Source organism: Capra hircus, chromosome 23 (genome assembly GCF_001704415.2).
Source record: "Capra hircus breed San Clemente chromosome 23, ASM170441v1, whole genome shotgun sequence".
Taxonomy (NCBI): domain Eukaryota; kingdom Metazoa; phylum Chordata; class Mammalia; order Artiodactyla; family Bovidae; genus Capra; species Capra hircus.
This window is the reverse complement of record NC_030830.1, coordinates 12,923,630-12,937,244: the sequence shown is the minus strand read 5'-3', so window position 1 is coordinate 12,937,244 and position 13,615 is coordinate 12,923,630. Positions and strand designations below refer to the sequence as shown.

At 38.5% G+C, this 13,615-nt stretch overlaps 1 protein-coding gene across 5 annotated transcripts in view; it reads right to left on the bottom strand.

Annotated features, from left to right (window-relative positions):
- CDKAL1 (CDK5 regulatory subunit associated protein 1 like 1) overlaps positions 1-13,615 on the bottom strand; it is a 607,581-nt gene that overhangs the window by 587,887 nt on the left and 6,079 nt on the right. For 4 of the 5 annotated variants that reach the window (XM_018039026.1, XM_018039029.1, XM_018039027.1 and 1 more), the window contains 2 exons: positions 11,064-11,238; positions 9,739-9,851 (listed from right to left, as the gene is read on the bottom strand). In XM_018039026.1, coding sequence (XP_017894515.1) covers positions 9,739-9,851; positions 11,064-11,233 — 283 coding nt within the window. In that variant the 5' untranslated portion in view covers positions 11,234-11,238. Of the gene's footprint in view, positions 1-9,738; positions 9,852-11,063; positions 11,239-11,737; positions 11,821-13,615 lie in introns of those variants that run through there. The other variant, XM_018039030.1, reaches the window with a different exon arrangement.

Sequence of the window (13,615 nt, the reverse complement as noted above, 5' to 3'; positions counted from 1 at the left end):
AGTCATAAAGCTAATACACTGCGGTAGCTGGTTTCACAGTCTGGCTCAATATTAATAGCTGGCTACAGTCTGCTCTTAATCACTAAGCTACAGTGTCTGAGATGCCAAACAAAGGCAAAGATGATTAAGACAGAAGGAACTCACACACCATGGGAGAGAAAAGGTAAAAAAAAAAAAACATGATAAATCATCCGAAGACAGAAAGTAGCTGAGTTACCACTCTAAGTCAAGGGAAATAAGCTGAACGGTGAATTATAAAGTAATTATAACTAAGCAGAGCAAGTGGAGACACAGCTGTAAAAGGAGTTAAATGGAACTAAAATGACCAGATCAGGTGATCAAAAGAGTAACCACACCACACACAGCCCTTAAATCACCCATATACATGAATATGTGTATACAACACGACACAAAAATTCGTAGACACTCTTCAATTTGAGAATCATCAAGCTACAATGAAGAAAGGACCAAACAGAAAGTCTCTGAAAATGCCTGGACATTCAAACCATCTTGAATTAACCAAACACATGTTGGTAAAGTGGGAATGAGGGGGAAATTTTAAAGTGCTATAATCCACTCTATTCTCCTTTAATCTCAATATTTGTTAACAGATTTGGGGAGTAATGAGATACTCAAGATGTACCTTACACAAATGTTAGTTTTTAGTTAAGCATGAAAGCAATATAGTGGCAAAAGGAATCAAATGTTTGTCCTCAGATTCAAAATTTCCCACTGTAGCACGGCAAAAGGACAATAACCACATTCTAGAAAAACCACAGTCAGGGCAACAGAGTAACAAGGATGTCAAGTAGTATGCAATGAATGAATAATTTCACATGCAGCGTCCAGCATATGATGGGCTGTATCCAAGCTGAATCATGCTGCCTCTGGAAAGGTCAATTTGTCCAATTCTTACACAAGGCCTACTAAAAAGTTTAAAAAGCAGTAAGTCAGAATAAAATAGAGTTAACAAACTTAATGACTTCTAATAATTTTATTAGAAGACTATTTGTAACACGAAATTCACTTTTCCTAGTAATGACACAGCTGCAGTGATCATGTAATGTAATACTGCCATCTATTGTCCAAGAGCTAAAAACACATGTCTCTCTAACCCAAACCCACTAAAATTTAAAAGCCAAAAAAAGCCAACATTATTTTACATGCTCTGGTGTCAATATCTCAAAAAAGTTTTTTCCCCAAAATCAGAGAAAACAATGCCTAGAAAGATTTTCAAGTGAAGCCTTGGTGATAATTACTCATCTGCCCATTTTCTTAAAAAATAAAATTTTAAAACAGGCTATTTCTAAATTATCAAAAAGAAGTTTCATAAAATCTCAAAGGGTAATATGAATCATTAAGCAATTAAGCAAAAGTTTCTGAAAATCTATCAGTCTACATCAATTTGTCACTCATAAAAATTCCAAAATACTGAACCTAGAAACTATTTGAAGTTCTTCAGTACCAGAATGCCAGCAATTCTAAAAAGATGTCCTCTTAATACAACTCAGCACTCCACACCAGTTTATTCACAAAAATTAATGCAACTATGTGTGAGTTGAAGTACTACCACTTACATGCTACATGGCAAAAACCACAATATTGTAAAGTAATTAGCCTCCAATCAAAATTAATTAATTAATTTTAAAAAATGCAAACAAGAAGTTTAAGTGACTTGAAAAGGTCCAGCCAAAAGTGGAACAGGATGAAAAATGATCTTCACGTTCTCAAAGAAAGACGATTAAAAAAAAAAAAAAAAAGGTGAAGCTTCCCCACATTTATTAGTGAGAAAATTAAGAAAAAGAACACAGAACTTTTATCCAAATAATCTGATTACCATGCACATTATTAACTACTACTGGGCATTCACAACCTGGAGCCAAAATATTTTAGAATTCACAAGAGTAAACTAGATTTTCTCTTTATCTCTGAAAAAGGTGAAGATTCTTATCAACCATGTAGGTTCACTCTCAAATACAAGGGAGACACTGCTCAGGATGTAAACAATGACAAAGTTGACACTACTTAATCTGCATGGATAACAGTACAATCAAAGCTAGGGCCACTTAGTTGGTTGTTGTTTGAAACACATGTAGCTTTGTGCTTCTTACTATGATAAGAGGACATTCCTGTTGAGACAAAAAGAGAAATAACAAACTAAATATTCCCATGCTCTATTTAAAGAAGAAAAAACTAGAATGTAAAGATTAAAAAAAAAACAAAAACAGTACGTATCCTGATTCATAGTAACATTCCCAACACACCTTTTTGAGATGTTTCATTCCACTTAAAGCACTGTAGGATTTAAGTAAATTTTTAGTACACAGAATTTAAATTTTAGGAACTTGAATAGAGAAAGCTATTCACTTTTTATAATATAAAGCATACTATTATTCCTTCTGTAACAAAAAACAATTTTCTCCTATTTTCTCAGTCATCTTAGGCTGATTTTAAAATAAAGACAACTTCCTTACAAGACCTTATATGGAAAACAGGTAAATTTTAAGGGTAAATATAATCTAAATTATACATCAATAAAGTTGCTTTAAAGTAAAACAAAAAGAAAAGAAACTCACAGGAAAACCATTCATCACAATATGCCAATTAAGAAACGCAATATCTTTATTACAACACTTATGAAATGTACATATTCAGCTCCATTTTCAGGTAACCTAAACAATGTTATAACACTTCTATAAAGTCTACTTACTCCCTGAGCTCACAAAGGCAACAGTTGATAGTTTTCCAGAAAGTGATGCACAACATATGGCAATTAATTATATGTACTTTAAGACCCGATTATAAAAATGATTTCTCAATTACGTTTGTCCACATTCTTCCAAATGACGGAGTTTTTCATTAACACACATGCACACCCTCGGCTAATTAATTCTCCTCCAATGACTTTCATTTCGGTCTTCGGTTTTATTTAGGAAATCAAATCTGCAGCCTGCAATTTCCACTTTAAAAATCACACTTTAGCCCCCTTGAAATAGCTGCTCATCTTCCACACTTCAAGCATTGCATCTTTTACTTTGTTACCATTCCTTGTCATCTTCAACAAAAGGGGGATGCTGCTGAAGACTAAGTCTTGACTCAATTCCTTCTGAGATCACAATGTTCTTGTTTCAGGTAAGCCATTCCAGAACTCCAAGTACAGGATTCCACCCAGGACAGGAAATCGTGTCTGACTCTTTTCGACCCCATGGACTGTATAGTCCATGGAATTCTCCAGCCCAAAATACTGGAGTGGGTAGCCATTCCCTCCTCCAGGGGATCATCCCGATCCATGGATCGAATCAGGGTCTCCTCATTGCAGACGGATTCTTTACCAGGGAAGCCCTACCCAGAACAGGAGGTCTGATCAAAAAGAAAACGTCTGGTTCGACTGTTTCAATCCCAATAAATAAAAGTAAATAATATATATTTAGATTTAAGATATAGATATCATCTAATTACTTTCTGTCTACTAATCCTAACATTGTGAGTTGTTTTGGTTTTTCTTCTGTCTAGGCAGATAAAAGGGTCTTTAAGACTTCTCTTTAAGACCTCTATCCTTAAAAGCTGAATCTGTTGGAGAGAGACTCCATAGAAAAAACAGAGCTCAGTGATCCAATACCAACTGTCATCCCTGCCACAACTGGTTCATCCCTTTTATTTTGCTGGAAGACACACCCTGAAAAAATGGTTTACTCTTCTATCCCTGCACCATCAGTTCTTCATACAAGACCAGCTTTTAATAAAATTCTCAATTTTCTAGGTGATTTAATAGTGGCAAAAAGTAACCATAAAAATTTTATGACTTAAGAAGAATATTCTTACAAGATTACATGAAAAGCACCTAATATAGTATTTCCACAATAACCAGGGAGAGAAAATGAAAGTAAATTACTGGGAAGTTAGTAAAAAGTATTTTCTTAAAAATACTTTCTTACTTAAAAGAAAGTACTTTTAAATAAGAGTATAGTTTTCTAGAACATAAGATATATATAAAAAAGTAAAAGCTTATAAAATTAGCCTGAAATGCCCACATGAGGACATTTTACAGATCAGATATAGCTTCTATTTTAGTGGAGGAAAGGCTTTGTTTCCCTTTATATAATCCTTTCTATGTTTAACTTCTGGGCTTTAAAATAACGCTAAGATTCAACAATGTATAAGCTGCAGATCCCTCTGCATTACAAGCACTCTGCAAATGATCACAGTGAAATTTACTTTCACTGTAATTCCAGACAGACTTCAAAACCTTCAGATAAAAGCACCATCTCTGGCTACACAAAAAAGAGTTTCTGCAAGGAAATTCTGTATTACATTAAGAAAATGTTCTACTCAGCACATAACTAAAACCTTCATTGTAAACATTAATGACTAATATATATAATTTAAGTCAGCAACCTATATGTCAGGATATTTTTAAATATCTTTTTCAAAGCCTAGGTCAACAGTCTTTGTTCTGTCTTTATCCCAAAGCTACATAAAACTAGCAATTAGATATGAATGCATTTTACAAACTGTAAGACACTGCTGCTGCTGCTACTGCTGAGTCGCTTCAGTCGTGTCCAACTCTATGTGACCCATAGACAGCAGCCCACCAGGCTCCCCCGTCCCTGGAATTCTCCAGGCAAGAACAATGGAGTGGGTTGCCATTTCCTTCTCCAATGCATGAAAGTGAAAAGTGAAAACGAAGCCACTCAGTCATGTCCGACTCACAGCGACCCCAGGGACTGAAGCCTAAGGGGCTCCTCTGTCCATGGGATTTTCCAGGCAAGAGTACTAGAGTGAGTTGGTACCCACACGTAAATAACTGTGGCGACGGTGAAGGGGCAAGAAGGCTAAATTACAGAGGTCCATGGAAGGCAAGCTAAAAGCTCTGCATTAAGATGCCTGATGATTCTTTCACTGAATTGCACTAGAAAATTGCACTGGAAAAGTCAAGAAGATGGAAAATGACTTCATAATTAAGGAGGTAGGAATGGACCAGGAAGCTCTCAGCCGACACCGCTGTCTATAACTAAACAGCGACTCCCAACTTCTCACTCAGAACAGAAGTTAATAAGCTGTGCACGTTCCTGCAGCATGGAGTCCAATGGTATAATCCCTCTCGCCCACCACTCCAGGAGAAAAATGGATTCTAATAAGGATCACATAGAAGAGACTAGCACATACAAGAGAAGAAATTTCAAAATGAAGGACAGCAAAAAGCAACTACTCTAATCATTAAAGCCATTAATATTATTAAATGTCCATACTAGATCGCCCTTAAAATGTTATAGAATTAAAAGACGCTTACTCCTTGGAAGGAAAGTTATGACCAACCTAGACAGCACATTAAAAGTAGAGATATTACCTTGCCAACAAAGGTCCGTCTAGTCAAGGCTATGGTTTTTCCAGTAGTCATGTATGGATGTGAGAGTTGGACTACAAAGAAAGTTGAGCGCAAAAGAATTGACACTTTTGAACTGTGGTGTTGGAGGAGACTCTTGAGAGTCCCTTGGACTGCAAGGAGATCCAACCAGTCCATTCTAAAGGAGATCAGTCCTGAATATTCATTGGAAGGACTGATGTTGAAGCTGAAACTCCAATACTTTGGCCACCTGATGCGAAGAGCTGACTCACTGGAAAAGATCCTGATGCTGAGAAAGACTGAGGGCTGAGAAAGATTGAGGGCAGGAGGAGAAGGGAAAACAGAGGATGAGATGGTTGGATGACATCACCGACTCAATGAATATGAGTTTGGGTAAACTCCAGGAGTTGGTGATGGACAGGGAGGCCTGGTGTGCTGCAATCCACACGGTCACAGAGTCTAACACAACCGAGCAACTGAGCTGAACTGAACCAAGAGGAACTGAAAATAATTTACCAACTTTCCAAAAGAAATAATCCAAAACCAATAACCAAAGGAAGCACTATAGTGAGGGGGGGAGTGCATTTCTACTTAGTCTATAAGAAATCACTCACTTGAAGAACACACTCATGAAATGTATGTGTTCAAATCATACCTCTTTTAAAAGCCACTGTACCTACCAGGACAGTTTGACTGCTTTCCATGATACTAATTTAATTATATCATGCAAACAGGTGTCTGAGTTTTGGGGAATGACATCATTTTTCCCTCAGCAAGGCAGAAAATGAAATGAAAGGCAAGCAGGAATTATTTTCTAAGGTTTAAATCACCTTCTCCTCAAAATAAAAAGGGTTTGAAAGAGTCACCAAATAAGCACTTACTACTCTGAGAAAGCCTCTGTGCAGTGTTACGATGGAGTAATTATATTCCTGCTGCTGCTGCTGCTAAGTCACTTCAGTCATGTCCAACTCTGCGCGACCCCATAGACAGCAGCCCACCAGGATCCTCCGCCCATGGGATTCTCCAGGCAAGAACACTGGAGTGGGTTGCCATGTCCTTCTCTAGTGCATGGAAGTGAAAAGTGAAAGTGAAGTTGCTCAGTCGTGTCTGACTCTTAGCGACCCCATGGACTGCAGCCCACCAGGCTTCTCCGCCCATGGGATTTTCCAGGCAAGAGTACTGGAGTGGGGTGCCATTGCCTTCTCCAAATTATATTCCTAGATTTACACAAAAGCAACAATTTCAAGTATTTACTGACATAATCTCTCTTCTTTCCTCAAATAGTAAAAAATGTCTACTCTCCTCAAATAGTAAAAATATCCACCACTGGTAACTGAGAATTCTGAATTTCTCTGTATCCTGTTTTCAATAACCTCTGTGAACATTATACATAAACTATTTTATACCTCATTCTTATCAATAACAGAGTTAAATGAAAATATTTTAGGTATGTGCTGTGCTTCGATGCTCAGTCATGTCCAACTCTTTGTGACCCCATGGACTTTAGCCCGCCAGGCTCCTCAGCCCATGGGATTCTCCAGGCAAGAATACTGGAGTGGGTTGTTATGCCCTTCTCCAGGGGATCTTCCCAACACAGGAATCAAAACGCAGTCTCCTGCATTGCAGGTGGATTTTTTACCAGCTGAGCTACCAGGGAAGCCCATTTTAGGTCTACATTTGATTAATTATAAGCTATTAAGAAATAATATTTTTTATAAACTCCCATTATTTCACAATAACAAAAGAGACCACTGGCATAGGCATCCAGAAATCATTCATATATCTAACTTAAGTGAGAGATTTCCTTATTAAATGTCCTACTGAAGACAATGCTTATATTTTCTGGGCCTACAGCATCTAGACAAGCATGAAAAGTGGTCCTAGTGTCTACTGCATGCAAGCCAGACTAAACTGAAACCAATTACAAATTTCTGAAGTGAGTAAAATCAACAACATGTAAAATTAATACAAATATGTATCAGTTACACAGGCATATAAAATAAACCACATTAAGAAAAATAAATTTCATATTCAAGTGATTGGTTCCTTAATTCCCTTTTTAGTATTCCCAAATGAGAAACCAAAATTAGGTGTACATAACAAAGTTTAACATTCTTGTGTAAACACATTAAGACTATTACTTTACATAGAAGAGTACTGTTATAAGATTTTTTTTAATGCTAATAGACAAAAACATTAAAATATGTTAGATATTTAATATCATATAGGATAATGGCAACCCATTCTAGTATTCTTGCCTGGAGAATCTCATGGACAGAGGAGCCTGGTGGGCTACAATCCATGGGGTCGCAGAGCCAAACACGACTGAGCAACTAACACACACACACACAGGATAAATCAAACTTTGAATTTTTTTTAATGTTTCAGGAAATTACCTTTAAAGTGATTTCCTTCATTTTCAAATGCACCATCAGAATGTATTAGACAAGTCTAGGCTAAATTATATAAAAATTACTAATGAACACAGAGAAGTGATTCTAAAAGCAGATTTTGAGTGGATTTTTTTACATAAGACTTGATTTCGCTCTCTAAAAAATGGTATCAAAAACAAAATTAATGACATTTGAGCATTTACTTATTGAAGGAAACAAAGCTATGAAAGGAGTTACCTTTCCAATCTTCCCTACTCCTAACACCTGCATTGAACCTGGGACCAGCCAATTTCACATGCAAAAGCAAGTTGCTATGCGATATAGACTAGCAGTCAAAAGCAGTGTTTTGGAGGAATGCAGGAGATTCAGGTTTGATTCCTGGGCCAGGCAGGTCTCCTGGAGAAGGAATGGCAACCCACTCCAGTATTCTTGTCTCTGTCCATGCCCATGGACAGAGGAGCCTGGAGGGCTACAGTACCTGGGGTCACAAAGAGTTGGACACAACTAAGCAGTAAGATAACACAAATAAAGCATTGGGCCACTGCCTGTCACAAAGCACTCAAACTATGTTCCCATCTAATACACATACGACAGAAATAAAGATGTGTGTGCGCCAGTCAGTATACCTACGTATTTCCTAACTCTGTCTGCGGAGAGGACCTAGAAGCCCTGATACTTCATGGTGGCAATGAGCACACCTAGTGCCCAGGTCTTTGGTCCGGTTCTAAACACTAGTCTCCTAATGAAAAGGGTCAAGATTCCTCGAAAAAGTGGTTGCTTCTGAGGCTGGGAAAGGGAAATACAAGACTAGAACCTCCTGTGGTGCCAGAAAATAAGGAAGTGATCAGAAAGCAAGGGGGGGCATGTCTGAAATACACAGGCGCCAGCCTGATGAGGTCCTGTGGCCAAAGCTAGAACAATACAAGCAACAACATAATGACAGCAGCGAACTATAACCTGTAGAGTAAATATCCGTGAGTCCATACTGATAAAAACAAGTAGCATGGTGGCAAAAGGACAGCGCTTCCTCACAGAAGGATGTGTGTACGCTCGGGCGCCCAGCTGTGTCCAACTCTTTGTGACCCCATGGACCTCCTGGACTGTAGCCCACCAGGCAAGAAGAATCTCCACTGCACAACTATCACAGTAACAACAGTTGCAGACGAGATCCACCAACAGATACTAAAATTATCGAATACTAAAATTAGTATGCAAACGGTTGAGGAAACACAGGATACTTATCGGTGACAGTGAGAAAAATAACTCAGAAGAGAAATCTGGCAGATAAGGGTTAGTGTACTAACATCATGAAGCCCCTGACGCGCTGAGCTGAGAAAGATACAATAACACTTGTATGTTCCTCTTGCCAGAAATGCATTAATTACTTTATTCTAACCATGAGAAACTATCAGACAAACCTAAGATGATGGGCATTCTACAAAATGATTCTCTTTCAGAAGTGTCAAGGTCACAAAAAATTAGAAAAAATTTGAGAAACTGGCAGATTGCTCACTTCCCAGTGAATTATATCATAATTATATTATAAGATATAAAAGGCATACAGAAACGTAATTTTGCCACTTTTCTGTCAGTTCAAACTTATTTCAAAATGAGGAGTTTTTATTTTTCTTTTTTTAAATGAGATATATACTCATCCCTCAGCACTTGCAGGGGACTGGTTCCCAGACCTGCAGCCGTTATCACCCCACATATCCCCAAGCGCCACACCTGGCTCCACTATTGGAGAGCTCCATATCCCAGGACTCAACCAGCCCCAGACTGTTAGTCCAGTAGCATCTGCACTGGAAAAGGTCCCCAGATGAGTGTGGCACACAGCTCAAAGCCACGTTGCTCAAGAGTCTAGACAACATATTAGCATTTTCTCTTAAAATCGTTAAGTCATGCTAAATTATTCTTTAGTTGCTGAAGCTAGAACTTATACCTCTAAAAACCTTGGCTTTAAAAAATGTAATCAATAAAACACATTACGTATCTCATTACCTGTAATTTTGTATCCATAAGCAGCCAGTTGTCCAGCCATGTATTCTCCATCTGAATTATTATGAGAACAACCCCAAGTTCGTATCCAAATTTTCTGTATGCCTGGAATAGTGCTGTTAATCAATTTTTAAAAATAAGCCTCATTAAGGGATTTTTTTAAATAAAAAGCACAAGTTAATTTCTGAGCATATTATGCAAAAACACTCCCTGCATTCTATTCATAAGCTATTCATTAAATGTACCAACTTAACACATAATCTGCTGTTACACCAAAAGTCTAAAATCAAGATAAAATAACAGTATAACATTCTAAGACTATCTTTCTATGTAAAGAATATCTTTTCTCCAAGTTGTATTTTAAGTTCAATACTACTAAATACTACCACTAAGTTCAATTCCTGGAAAGGTACAAACAAATAACAATAGCACAGAAAATGGTTCTAGCAGCAAAAGCAAATAAAGAAAACCTAAACACATCTGAAGACCACTATATACTAATCAAATCTTCATAACTTAGATATAAATAACTGAATCAAAATGAAAATCTGTCACCCTACAGCACTATTAATAATAAAAGTATTCCGCATATAAAAAGAGTTCTAGAAAATGTAATTTTTAGAAAGGGAATAAAAGGACTTTCAACTTGGATTGCCCTAAATAATTAACAACTAAGTAGACATTACCTTTAATCATATGGTCAAGAAAAAATTAATAAATTTCAAGTATTAAGCAAATTTGAATTCATAGACTTTATGACTCTGTTCCAAATAAATCAAATGGATCAAAGTTTTCAAGTTTACTAGATATACAACTATAAGCATATTAAAACTATATAACTGCATAATCCTTTCTAGCTAGGTTGTATTAGAATTTCACTAGATACCTAATAGTACAAACAGCACAAGAATTTGTGTCAAAAGCCTTTAGTTGATTCATAAGTACTTTAAATTTGCTAAGAAAAACCACATGCCCAAACCACCACTATCTCCCACCACTATCTCCTAAGAATCATAAATTCCAATAAAAATTTTAATGTGGAAGTAACAAGAACATACCAACCAAAATGATATCAAAGAGATCTGGTCGAAGGAGGGTGGGAGGCAGGGTGATCTATCTTTGTGCCAAATACTGCCCTAGGCCAATATGCAATTTGACATCTTTAATTAATGACTTTGCTAAATATAACCATTCAAATTTAAAAAACCCTACATATTTCCTTTCAAAACTTCAAAGATTCTTTTAAAAGATACATTATGTATATCACATACAGTAGTGTCAGCCTCTCCCATGGTACGATACTGAATATAATTTCAAAAAAAGCTTACCTATCGCTTGGTGGACGGTTTTCCTCTTGCAAATATTTTTGGGTATTTCGCCTTCGCACCTTTGGAACAACGTGCTTTCTCGAAAAATGCCTATCTTGTGGCTTTGAATCTTCTTGTGACACAATATCTTCTATGTCATCCAGGAATGTATCACAGGATGCAGAAGGCATCTTCTCTATCGTATAAACAAGTTATAAATGATACAGGCATGAGTCCTCAGAACATCTGTTTAACATATCACCTATGAAATATTCTTGCCGAACTTAAATCTAATAAAGCCTTGTAGATTTTAACTTCAACTTTACAGAAAATACAAGAGATACTGAAAAACAAGAAACATCGGATAAATCAGACAAATCTTACTGAGTGGGATATAAAGTACATGAAAAGAGATTTAACATTGCCAGCAATCAGAGAAATACAAACCACAATCAGATATCACTACAAATCTGTAACACACCACAGCATGCATCAGTTCAGTTCAGTCGCTCAGTCATGTCTGACTCTTTGCAACCCCATGAATCGCAGCATGCACACCACCTGTCAATTACAGGCCTCCTCCCTCCCCAGGCGCAGCAATGGCACACGTGACCCATGCCTGCCAGAGTAATTCACCCTGAGCCATAAAGACCGGCTCAGAGTTGGACCTAACAAGCCCAGTCAGTCACAATCACCATGAGGACTTCCATGCCACTGCTAACTTCTCTCTCACTGAAGTGGCTCAGTTAGGAGGATGTCAACTTGAGGCTACTGGGGGGCCATTCTGCCTGCCACAAAGCAGAAGACTACCCAAGGCAGGAAGTCTTATAAGAGCTGCAGAGATGAGATACTTGAGCAGCTGGATCCAACCAATGCCTGAAGCCAGACATAGCCCTGCTCTGCCCATTCATGTGAGCTCAGGAATTCCCTGAGGCTTAAATTCATTTGAGCTGGGCTTTCTGCTCTTGCCAACTAGAGCCCTGACTGACTCAGCACACTAGGGAAGGTGAAATGAACTAAGTGTCTCCCGAACTGGTTCTATGAACTATCAGTGAAAAACTAGTTCTGTGGTCAAATAAATTTGGAAAATTCTGCCTCTCACAGACTCCCAGTATGTGTGTGCATGCATGTATGTGTATACCACGAGAGCAAGCACTGCGAAGAACTACAGTAAAGAAACAAACTCATTGATCTTAGAAACTTTCTGAAAATTAATTTCTCATGCATTGCCTCTTCATGAGGCTATAGATGGTACTGAAAACAGGAGGCCTGAGTGAAGCCCACCCTCAGATCCCCTCCCACATTCCGCAGACAGAAGACTGCACTCTCTTAATAGGAAATGGTTCTTTGCCCACGTACCAACCTGTTACTAGGAACTACCCACCCCTCTAAGAGCAACCTACTATTCTAACCTGCTGGAGCACAGAATTCTAGTCATGCTCCTCCCTACCTAATTACTAACTGTCTATGGGTACTGTTATTTCCCCCATTTAAAAAACAAAAACCTTATCATGGCCTCACTTCCTCTACCTACTGTCTCCATCACATTTCTATGCTTTAAAACTCCTTGCAAGAACTGTCTCCAGTTTCCCCCTCCCAGTCCTTCATATGCCAGGCTTTCACCCCCACCATCCCAAAACTGCCGACCTGATTTCAGTGACTCCAGCAATCTACGGAGCAGTCAACTCTCAGCCACCTCATGTGATCCTGCCGGCGGCACTTGACACTACTGACCCTTCATTCCCTCAAGATATCTTCTTCCCTGGCTTTCGGGATCCCACACGCCGAGTTCTCCTCCTCCTGCATTAGCCACTCCCCAAGTTTCCATTGCCCGTTCCTCATCTCTCCAACTTCTCAAGGTCAGAACACCCCCAAGGCTCCGTTACAGGATGTCTTCTCTTTAGTTACAGGCGCATCCTAGGTGATCTCATCCAGCCTCGTGGCCTTGAAATACTAACTATATATGCTTATATAACCAGCCCCAGGCCTCCCTTGAACTTCAGACTCAGATGTCCATCCAACTGCCTACTTAACACCCTGCTTGAATGGCTAAGGGTTACTTCAAACTTAAAATCAAGAACAGAACTCCTAATTCTCTCCCCACCTGACCCCACCTGCAGCCAGGAGGATCACACAGATCCCTCCCCCCGCCCCCCCGACTTTCTCCATCTCACTGAAAAGCAATACCAACCTTCTAACCTCTCAGGCCCCAAATCCTGGAATCATCCCTGACTCCTCTTTCCTTCACCCTAAGTCCAAAACATCAGCAAAATCCCATTGGCTTGAGCTTCCAAATATATTCAGAATCGAACCATTTCTGACCATACCCTCTGTTATATTCTTGGTCCCAACATTAACTCTTGCCTGGATTACTGTCATAGTCACCTGCTTCTACCCTCAATTCCCAAAGGAACCTTGCTGCACAATAAGCCAGGGATCCGTCTAAAACCTGAGTTCATCTCAGGTTTCTGATCAAAACTTCCATTGGTATTCTATCAGTGTAAAAAGCCCAGAGTTAAAAGCACTGTTTTACAAGGACAGGGGCTTCCATGGTAGTTCAGTAGTAAAGAATC